The 11149-nt window shown below is 43.6% G+C and overlaps 2 protein-coding genes across 2 annotated transcripts; one reads left to right on the forward strand and one right to left on the reverse strand.

Moving 5' to 3' along the window:
• Window positions 1-573: 573 nt before the first annotated feature.
• On the forward strand, window positions 574-5522 carry LOC124673271 (myosin-4-like). Its single transcript, XM_047209385.1, has 7 exons — window positions 574-771; window positions 869-944; window positions 1822-1895; window positions 1991-2617; window positions 3221-3366; window positions 4693-4818; window positions 4917-5522. The coding sequence occupies exons 1-7, from the start codon at window positions 574-576 to the stop codon at window positions 5047-5049; spliced, it is 1380 nt and encodes a 459-aa protein (XP_047065341.1). The 3' UTR covers window positions 5050-5522.
• Window positions 5523-6161: 639 nt separating this feature from the next.
• Window positions 6162-9210, reverse strand: LOC124673272 (ent-kaurenoic acid oxidase 1-like). Its single transcript, XM_047209386.1, has 5 exons — window positions 8629-9210; window positions 8083-8481; window positions 6730-7002; window positions 6503-6621; window positions 6162-6261 (listed from the first exon to the last, which is right to left on the reverse strand). Exons 1-5 carry the CDS (start codon window positions 9208-9210, stop codon window positions 6162-6164), a joined length of 1473 nt encoding a protein of 490 aa, XP_047065342.1.
• Between the last annotated feature and the right edge of the window lie 1939 nt (window positions 9211-11149).

Below are 11149 nucleotides of genomic sequence, written 5' to 3' on the forward strand. Positions count from 1 at the left end.
AAACAAGAAGTACCTGGTAATAAATGAGACCTCGCCAAGAAGAAGTGGGCACGGTGAGGGCATGTACAATGGGATGATGTTAGCCTTCCCTTACACTTGCAACATCAGATTTTTGTTTAGTTGGCGGAGAGAATGAAAGAAGAGAAGGTTGTTTTTCCCTTAGCTAAGTGATGATCTCTTATAAAATAAGAGAAACTATTTTCTTATTTTTCTTATTGTACGACTTATTTTTCCTTAGTTACATAATTATTTTATAGTATACTAAAATAATTGATTACACCTCTGTCTAGGTGGAAAAAACTAGACGTATCCCTGTGACCTGGTGCAAGGCAAGAGAGAAACTCAACGAGTCGAGCGTCCACATGCCGCCCTGACACACGGACGACACTAGTCCAACTCAACTCCAACCGTCCGAAGCACTCTGGAGTGTGGAGTGGAGTGTGGCACTGTGGACTGGCCTTGACCGCTCGGCCGCCTCGCACTCGCAGCCCCTGCTCCGGCTCCGGCTCCGGCTCCGGCTCCGGCCGACCAATGCCATCTCCCAACCTCTCTACCACTCTCCCGTCCAATTCCATGGCCGTCGTCGGCGGCGGCGGCACCGGGGCGGCACGCGGGGAGGACGAGTGGCTGCGCGTGTACGGCCGTGTCGTGGCGATGCTGCCGCAGGTGGAGGCGCTCGCCGCCGCCCGCGCGCGGCTGGAGGCCGTCAACGAGCTCCAGCACGAGTTCTGGGAAGCCCGCGACGCACTCCTCCAGCATCGCCTCCTCCAGGTGAGTACCCGTCCGCTCACCTCCCCTTTCTCTCCTAGGGTTTCGCTCGCTCTCTCTGGGTGGGTTCCTCATGGATGCTGGTTAACGGCAACGGCAGTCGGAGGAGAGCGTTAGGAGTTGGGAGGCGGCCTACATCGACCTGCAGCCCTCCGGGGATGATCAGAGGTTCGCCGGTAAGATAACCAATTTCCGCAGCTAGCTGCTACTCTGCTACACGCTGTCAGCCTGTTACACTTCTTGTATTTCGGTTTTAGATTCCTGCTACATAGCATCTGGGATACTTTGGAATGCAGGATCGTACCAATTACTCCGCATTAGTCAGCCGATTGACATTCCTAAACAATGTTGGTGGGATTCATCTTTCTGTACGGAGCTCAATTCTTGGTGTCATATATCTGCAGATTTAGGAACCACTAAATCTTTTTTTATCACCGAAGTTGATGGGAGGGGATTTAAAGCTGCTATGTAGGAAATGTTTGGATGTTTATGCCCTTGTTTGACAGTTTTGGTTGATTAAAGACTTAAACTATTGTGGGGTTGTGCTGCATGTTATTTTCAACTCTGTTCAACTCTAGTTTTTTAAATGATCCTTTGGTAATTGTATGATCTTAGTTATTCAGTGGAAGCTACAAGCTTCTGTGGATATTCCGTGGCGTAGGCATCCAAATGGAAATTGTAACTATCAAGTAACCCAGTTATATTCCGTGGCGTAGGCATCCAAACTAGTTATATTACTTCTTCGCTGAAAAGAACAGCTAGTTATATTACTCACTAGATTCCCCTATTTAATTTTGTGGAATGTAGATGATTTTCCAAACAGATCACGCAGTCTAAATGATTTTTTGTTGCTACCGTGGATACCTAGGCATAGTACAGACATTCAAATGAAACCTTATAACTAATTAACCAAGAAATAACTAGTTATATGACTGATTAGGTTCCCCTTTTTTATTTTTTCTGAAATCTAGACAGTTTTTTTTTTGAAAAGATCATCAAGTCTTTTGAATTTATGTTGCTACTGATAGCGTTTGTTTGCTCCATCCATTGTAGAACTCCAACAGAGTGATTTGGAAGACTTAGCAACTTTTGTAGATGTTTTCGCTGCAGAAAACACAGAATTTCAGGTGCATACAGAAACATAAGTTGCAGCTCAGCTTGTGCATCTCGTTAGTTTCTTTATTCATGATTGTGTGGCCTTCCTTGCTTCTTGTAATGATAGATAAAAGTGAAGGAAGTTGACGCTGGTGCAGATCATAGTCAAAATCCTGCACACCATGAACGCATAACAGAAGATTTAAAAGCAGAGCTACGAAAATTGAAGCAAGCTTATGAAGCCCTTTGCTCAGAGAAGGATAAGAAAGTTTCTGAAATCACTGCAGAAAAGGATTTTGTCCGGGACCAGTGTAAGACACTGGAGCGGGACTATGCTGATTTACGTAGCTACATCAACAATAAGTCTACACGAGATAGTGAGGCAGCGCTAGAGCTTCAGAAGAATGTAAAACAGCTGCAAGTGGCATCCCAAAAGAAGGATGAGGAGATTCGCAAATTGCGAGCACGAGTAAAAGCAGCCGAGGCCAAAAGGAAATTGGTACCTGAAAGTAAGCTACAAAAAGTGGACTCTACGCCCAAGAAGATAGACAAAGAAATTGAGAAATGCAAGGATCGGCAACCTGAGGCAAATCAAAAGCACAAGAAAGATACGAGTGGAACACCCAAAAAGGGCTGTTCTGAAAGTCCTGCTTTAGTGATGGAAACTAGAAATTATTCTTCTAATCAAATGCTAGCAGAAGATGGGCGACCTGAGGCTAGCCAGAAGCGCAAGTGTGCCACTTTCTTATCTAATGTAAGTATTTCATTTCCAAATTCCAAGTATTTGAATGGCTCGTACGAAACCTTGTTATAATTGTGTGAGCCATGTGTTGTCATAAGTGAAAATGTTTTGTTTATCCAAAGTCACTGCGTGCAAGTTAGTTGCTTGCCACGGATCAGGGTTTTCCTGAGTACAACTCTTTTCTGCTCGAGATGTACAACGGTCCAAAACTATGATAGACTGCATCCATGCGATGTCTTGCTGGAAACTCAGACTTGTAATAAATGAAGGAATTGGAGTTTTTATGATATTTGATATCTATAGGGCCATTATGAATGCACTTGTGGAGCAAGTGCTAAATTAACTAGGGTGTAGGGTATCTTTTTTTAAACCAGAGATTGGTCAAGAACTCAAGATTGATTGAATGATATCAATGAGAGGCATTAAAAAAACTATATTGAAGGTTTTTCTAGATATATCAAGGATTTTCTCTCTGAAACTTGTGCTCATCATGAACTTTCCATTTGTCTATATTTCTGTCTGAAAAGCTTCCTTTTGGGTTGCTATTTTATTGGTCTAGCATTGGTTTTGATTTCACTGGCCGTGTAAATTTACTAATTGCTATTTTGCTAATAGAATGATGGCCAGAATGGAAATGATGAGGAAACATGTAGGCAAGTTTTAGAGCCTCTTAAGAAGAAGATGGTATCAGGAAAAAAGGGGTTGGAGCAAGAGGACAATAAGGCCAAAGCCGACGGAAAGAGGCACACTGAAAGCAATCGGTAAATACACTCATGAGTTAGATGAGTATATTTTGGAATGGTTTGTAGACTTAGTCGTTCTTTATATCCTTGCAGCTTTTTTTAATGTCTTAACACCACATCAAAGTTGACATCGAATACATCAGCACTACCTGCCATCTAAGCATACATGCCCTTAATTACTTGCTGCACAAAACAACTTAAGCTCTTGGAAACACTTTAGCCTTTAAGATATGCGTTAGACCCTTGTAGTCATGTTCATTCGCGTAGGTTGTGAGTATGGGAAGTTGCAAAAGCAGGTGTTACTCTGCCAGCCATTCTTCCTTCATAACTGACCTAAACATGAGATGTATGAAAAGTATGCAAAAATTAGTCCAGTTTGGTGTGAATGAGCAAATTTTATTATGAAAATAATCAGTATACAAATGTTTATGACAGTTAGTTTGCAAATTAAAATTCATGAAAACTTGAGTACTACTGAGAAAATAGCACTACCTAAGGGATGCACTTGATTGCTGCCATCCCAACCTAGTAACCTACTGAAATGGAACTCACAAAGACAGAGGAGAATCAGACCCACTTGTACCATGAGCAGGAATATATGCCAATCAGTAAACATTAGCAAATCCAAGTGACAGGTCACAGAAAAGAAGCAAACTACCGTTGTTTTTGGAGGTATGGGAGGGCGGAGACCGATCGAGAGAAGCACACAAAAAGGAAAGCACTATCATTTCATTATAGTAGCACGGGCTATCACCGTAGACTTATATCTTTTTCCGCTGCATAGCCCGAACAACACCAATATCGGGACACCCATTATAAGAAATCGGCAACTCGAATAATCGTACCAAACGGGATGTCATTCACTAGATCGAGCAATAGTAACAAAGCGAGTAAGAGGTTTTTTCCTAACAATGCGTGGGGGTATTTACTTCTCCATGCGTCATGAAAATGGGATAAAGAATCCAATTGGAATCATGTGATAAACATATATTCTGATCTTTTTGCAGAAAGTAATGCATAAATGTTTCCCAGAGGATCATATCAATACTTTGATAGAGATGAGAATCTCTTAAGTTGTAGCAGAAATTAAGCAAGCTGATACAGTAAAGTGATTGAATGTTATGAATACAAGAAAGCACTTAAAGAAAATTTATTATAATCATAGTTGTTCTTTCTGCAATTTTGTTGTTCTGGTTTTATGGAAACGCCATGTACTTTCTGAAGCAGCATCACTAGTTTGATCTAATGCCCTGACAAGCAAACTAATACATCTTGGCTGCGATTCTTGGTTTTTGCTCTATGCTGTATTCTGATGGTGTTCCGTTTGATCATGTTGCCCTGAAGGTCTCCGCACAAGCTGGCAATCTACAATGCACTCCTGTACCTCCGCAGCGTGAAGGATAGTTTCACGGACAAACCCGAGAAGCACAAGGAGTTCCTGGCGATCCAGAGCGAACTCGTTAGCAGGAAGTCCGTTATGCATGAGAACCTGCATCTACAAATTCTTTCTATCTTCGGATTTTAACACCGTGAAAACTTGAGTTGGATCCTCTTGTTTTCTTTTGCAGGATTGATGTCAACGGCTTTATCAGCGCCGTGACGGTCCTGCTCGACGGGCGCCCCGAACTCATCCGTGGGTTCAAGAGTTGTTTTACTTGTTCTCCAACACAAGTATTAGGGAGTACCAACACTAAGTGTTAGGGAGTACATTGACTTTTTTTTTGCGGGGTCTTCAAGGTAAAACCGTAACAGAGGACAATTAACTGTTGCTTGTTTCAGTACACCACTCAAACTTTGGTTACCACCTTTTTGTCTTTTGTTCTGTCAGTCTTGTCGTGTGAATTTGTTTCTACAAGCCAGAAGAATTAGCATATATAATATCTATTGAGACTGCATCAACAGAACTTCAGGCTGCTTTTGAAGTGTTGGTGGCTGGGCACTGCTGCAGAACGACCCCAAGATGAGGATGACATGAAGTAAGTAAGAGAGAAGTTTATCGGGGCAAATGATTTGTCTGAGGCTCCAGTTTATTTGTAGTTGTTTAGGCACTGCACATAGTATGTGGTTCCATTTTGTCAGTGAACTGAAGTTCACACGCTCCTGCCAAACTGCTGTTCCACGATCAGTGGTAAAATGGACTTAAGTTTGACCATGTATGTAAGAACCTTGAAGAACTGATGCATTGTTTTTTATAATTTAGATTCTTCGTCATGATTCAGCAACATATATGAAAGCTTTGATATTCAGCTGAACTCTCGTTGGGTACAGCTTATATAGAGAAGCACACGAAGATTAAAGATAGAGGTTACATTGAGCGCTAGGCTTCACAGAATTCAGTTTGGATCGTGCTAAACAGGAGGCATGCACAACTAATATGCGCTAGGCTAGGCAACACTGAATGACGTAGAAGTGGTTGTTAGAGACTTGTTCAGCCGCAGAAGCGGTCTTCAGATAATGCTGTCGAACGATATACTACCTCCCTTTCGATGGAGTATATAGTTGCTCAGTTGGTCGATGCAGATTCCAGCCCGAGTTTTCTTGATGCGAAATTTTCTTCTACTACTACCAAAAAGCATCATGCGGAAGTCTTCTTCTACAAAAAAAAAAAAGCATCATGGGAAGTTTTCTTCTAGAAAAAGCATCAAGCTCATGAAATTGGATTACATAGAGAATCGCAGAACATGAGCAAGTCGAAATGACAGGCTAACTAGCTGCTGATCTGATATATGATCACGATTACAGCCAAATTAATAATACATGTAGACATGATTTAGCCATATATATGTAGCTATAGATTGGTGCCAGTACTCTTCTCATTTTGTAGCAAGCCTACGGAAGGCCATGGCCGCGCCGTCCACTGGCTTTGGGTGCGGAAGGTAATTAATCTCAGCGTTAGGATTCAGCAACTTCCATCTGGAATTCATAACGAATGAAAACCACATTAATTCCAAAGAAACAATACAGTTGGGCAAAAAAAAATCTACTCCCTCTAGACTAAATTAATTGACGCAGCCATATAGTACTATGTTCATTACAAGTGCACTGTGCGTTTGGGCAAGAGGGATCACTACTTATATAGTAAAATCATATTGACGATTAGACAAACTCTTATAACTAGGTATCTGAATTAGTATTATATCTATCTAGTACTCACTCGTAGCCGATGGAGAGGTGATGGAGCATGATGGTGAGCTGCAGCTTGGCGAGCATATTGCCGGGGCAGATCCTGTACCCGCCTCCAAACACCTGATACGTTCCTGGCTTGGCTGGTTCCTGCATTATTCATTACTAATTCTTCGTCAATCCTCATTAACTAATTCATGTTAAACTTCAACAATTGGATAGAAAAGTGTATTAAGAAACTATATTTATTCTACTTACGCTCCATCTATCGGGGTTGAAGGTAAGTGGATCTGGGTAGTAGTTCGGGTCGGTGTGGAGCGACCTCACCATCACCATCACCTGCCACCCCTCGGGTATGGTGTACCCGCCGTATTCCACGTCTCTCTTCGCCACGCGGGGCATCATCGATGCGATATTGGCCATGCGAATCGTCTCCTCCACTACCTTCGTCGTGTACTTCATCTTCGGGATGTCGTCGTGTGTAATAAAATATGAGCTACCTTTAGTTTTGCTCATTGCCACATTCTCCTCCTACCAACATGAAATTTTCCTTAGTTTGGGATATCCCCTTTGTGCTACAATATCTTAAAAACATCTATGGTTGGAAAGGTATAGGAAATGTAGTGTAGAAGACGTTTGGTACCTTTTCGGGTCATTAATATTAAGGTTTTAAGCTAATCTTGGTTAGAAAATGCCTTACTAATTATGTATGATAATGTCTATGAGGTGTTAACAGGCTAGCTTTATTTGGAGAAAAAGTTTTGGCAGGAGGAACAAGTGGGTTTTTTCATAGGGGGTAGTAAGAAACATATTATGTGGGCTGCCACCGCCATCCCGCTGGATGTGCCACTATTGTGGGTTCGAGACAAGGACACTAATTCCTCTCTACACTAGTATCCCGCTGGATGTGCCACTATTGTGGGTTCGAGACAAGGACACTAATGCGTCTCTACACTATAGTTTAGGAGATAAATGTCCGAGAAAGGTGGAGGATGTATCTATGTGGTAGCAGAAAGTTATTGGGAGAAAAGCGAGGAGAAGAGGAAGGGACGGCACGGGGCAGGAGAGTGCAAGAGGCACAATTAGAAGGGAGTGGACCTATAGAAAGTGTCCGACTAGAGGAAGATTATGGGCAAATCTTCTCAAATATCAGAACCACTATATATGAATTGGCTAAAGAGGTCAACTCCGATTTATTTTCTTTGTCATGTTACTATATTGATAACCTATGACAAGAAAACCATCGACCATTTACCATTGGTTGGATGGCTAGAGGACTGGTTGTATCTACATTTTCAATAGATCAAACTCCAAATTTAATGTATGATGCCTCATTAAAGATGAATACTATTGTTTTAGTATGAAAATACATCACTATCAACTTCAACATATATGTAGTGACTCTGACCACATTAAAACTCCGTGAAACTATTCTTTAGCAGTCGATGTATGTGTGTGGGGTGTTGTGCGTGTGCCATGTGGACATTTATGTTGTGCGCATTGTTTCTAGAAAGAAGCTGTGTGAACGTTATTAGTTGATGTGTACGAGTTTGCATGGCCTACATTATTTGGACCACTATATGGGATAGTCAAGATATGGATGTGGCTTACTCGGAGCTTGGCAAGAGCAACAGGGGATTTGGCAAGGTGGTACATGGCCCACATGATTGCGGTGGCAGTGGACTCGTAGCCAGCAGCAATGGCAGACAAGATGTTGTCCACGACCTCATCATCACTCAACTTCATCCCTTGCTCGTCCTCTGTTTCCATAAACCCGCTCATCACATCGTCATGCTTTTTGCTCATACATTTTCTCGCCTCTATCTCCTCCCGAAACACGGTATTCAGCTTCCGGCGGCACTTGAGAGCCTCGTGGACCACCGTCCCTGGAAAATCCAGCGGCAATGCCCTCAGGCCCGCGAGCAAGCCGGTGAACCACTGGTTGATCTTAACTGTTAGAGGCGAAGGCTCCATGCTTACAAACATCTTGCAAATGCTCGTGAACACCACCTGAATAATGTACCTTCATTAATTTAATTGACCGAGAAAACTATTTCTAGGAAAACATATTATTACGGTAGTGCCATACTGCCATATACTGTATTAATTTAATTGAATAATGTAATGTACATAGTAGTACTTCATTAATTCACTTACTTTTTTGGCCTCGTCGGAGGCGACGATAGTGCCCATGCCGGCCCAAGAGTTGAACGCCGCCACGATACTCGGCTGCACTACGGTGGCGATGGTCCGGAGCGAGCTAGGCCGGTTGATGGCGCCGACGATGACTCCTCTCAGCCTGGTGTGGTGGCCGCCCTCGACGATCCCGATGGCCTTAAGCCCCACTAGCTCCGGCACAGGCCACCGGACGCCGAAGGTGTCTCCCCCGGCCTGAAACACGAATTTGTTGGCCGCCGGTGCGCAGACGACCACGGTGGGGGACCCGAACAGGTGCGTCCGGTACATTCCTACCTCCTCGCCGCCGTACGCGCGCCTCTTGGCGCGGATGAACTCGTCGGGGCGGCGCAGGCGCTTGAAGTACCAGAGCAGGGAGATCGTCTCGCCGAGGAAGGGCAGGCCCATGTGGCCCGGCGGGAGGCGGCGGCGGACACCATTGCTGTCCTTCTTGCTGCCGTGCTTGAGGAAGAAGATGGCACGGTACCACGCGTCCGCGGCGTGCCAGAAGGCCAGGCAGAGCAGCGGGACGGCCCCCAGCAGATATGCCCACGAGACTACCATTGCCACCATCGATAGAATAGATGATCTTGAATGATTCTGAGTGTGCGCAGGATTCTGTATATATAAACGATTGTGGATTCCGAGTGGCCGATCCGCTGGTGTCTGCAGCCATATGGGAACAAATATATAGCTGGAACACATGTATAGCTGGTGGCTAGAGAAATTAGCTATAGCCCACGGAACCACATGTGTCACATACATGAGCAACCAAAAGGAAAAAAACTATAGCCCGCGAGACGACGCTATATTCCCGTCAAAACCAATGTGATGATGTTAACTGTAATTATATGGTGTGTAACTGTGGACACGTCACTCTAGTTTGTACTCCATATACTAACACTTATCTGGTGTAGTGTTTGGACTTTGGCAACACTGCCTAGATAGTTTACTTCGCTTCATTTTTCCAGCTGCCGGATACCATATATATAATTGGGGGGAGACTTCTATAGTATCTCTTCATTAGGTGAGATCATTAGATCAGCTCATAAAAATAATATTTATAAAATGCGAAACAATAGGAAAAAATTCGACGACATACCAATAGGCTGTATCTACACTACAAAAAAATCATCTCAAAACTCAATCTACATTTAGAGAAAAAAAAAGATAAATTCTACTATGCGATTAGTATTTCACACTACACTCCCAAATTTATCCTCTTTAGCTCTATATAAAGGCAGGCACACTATTCACTCTCAAATTTATCTTTTTTAAGCTCTCTAAATGAAGGCTGAATTTGAAGCAGAAATTTTTCGGTGTTGCATATATAATACAGATTTTTGTTGTCATTTTTTAAGAAACATATTCATTTTCAAAAGAATAGATTCTATAGATCCTTTCTAAAACCAGATCCTATGCAAGTTGTGCCGTATAAATCTTATATATTGCCAGGAAAAAACGGAGAATTGATGTTACATGGTGCATGTCCCGCGAATAAAAAAAATTGTATAGAACTAATGTGCTGCAACTGCAATACCGTTCACAACTTTTTTCCTTTGTTGGTGTTTCATCGTTGTTGTTTGCGGCTACAAATTTAAATAACCTGCCAGAAAGTGGGCAAAAAAGAATCTAAGACATGAAAATGCAACTGCACTTACTGGTTGAGTTGACAAACCCCTCAGGGTGTCATAGGATACAGACACCGATCGGAGATTAGCACTCCAAGTGGCCCAACCCCCAAGGTACCTAGTTAGGACAAGGGTGAGGCATACCGACTCGAGGAAGGCGTCGAGCGGCTCGGTCTCCATCGCTAGCAGCGGTACAGTCTTCAACTTGGAAGCAACTTCGCTGCTAACCCTTCACAGCCGGCACCCCCTCCGTCCATCTTGACGGGCTAGCCGAGCTCTGCACGTCGGTGATCTCCTTCTTCACTTTTTGTCTTCCTTTGTCATGATGCCGACTTTTTTGACGCATCCCACTCGTCTTTCGACGCTGACCTGGCCTCGCCGGAGAGGCTCCTCTCCCGCAGGGGCGGGCTCACTTCAATTCAAGGGTATTCAAATGCATACCCAATTTTTTGACAAAAAATTACATATATATAGTGCATAGGGGGTATATGTATGAAAAAAGAAAAGAATAAACGACATACAGAGTATACTCGTTCTAAACCAGAAGTAATCCAAACTTCTCTATCGTGGGATTCGTGACCCAACTAAGTTTGGCCCATGCGGCCACGCCCATAGGCACGCGTAGCGCCAGACTTTGAGAACTAAATCGTCTGGTCGTTCGCGTAAGTTCCACTTTCCAAATTCCAATCGCCCTAATTCCCCAACGAGCTCTCGGTTGATTGAATTGAACCCTAGACGGTGGCGACCGGGCGACGAAGGAATCACCACCACGATGCGGTCGTACCTCCGACCTCCACCGCTCCTCATTTCCACGACTCCACACGCTGCTGCTGTCTGCTCGACCCACAAGGTGATCCATTGAACTTGTTGTT

This window comes from Lolium rigidum, chromosome 7 (genome assembly GCF_022539505.1).
Source record: "Lolium rigidum isolate FL_2022 chromosome 7, APGP_CSIRO_Lrig_0.1, whole genome shotgun sequence".
NCBI lineage: Eukaryota > Viridiplantae > Streptophyta > Magnoliopsida > Poales > Poaceae > Lolium > Lolium rigidum.

Bases quoted from the DNA above. Each gene is read 5' to 3' on its own strand.
- LOC124673271 (XM_047209385.1), top strand. From the start codon at position 574: ATGGCCGTCGTCGGCGGCGGCGGCACCGGGGCGGCACGCGGGGAGGAC. The intron at 772-868 runs GTGAGTACCCGT...CGGCAACGGCAG, and splicing joins TCCAGCATCGCCTCCTCCAG to TCGGAGGAGAGCGTTAGGAG. The intron at 4,819-4,916 runs GTCCGTTATGCA...TTTCTTTTGCAG, and splicing joins AGCGAACTCGTTAGCAGGAA to GATTGATGTCAACGGCTTTA.
- LOC124673272 (XM_047209386.1), bottom strand. From the start codon at position 9,210: ATGGTAGTCTCGTGGGCATATCTGCTGGGGGCCGTCCCGCTGCTCTGC. The intron at 8,482-8,628 runs GTAAGTGAATTA...TACATTATTCAG, and splicing joins CCTCCGACGAGGCCAAAAAA to GTGGTGTTCACGAGCATTTG. The intron at 6,622-6,729 runs GTAAGTAGAATA...TGAATAATGCAG, and splicing joins TCAACCCCGATAGATGGAGC to GAACCAGCCAAGCCAGGAAC.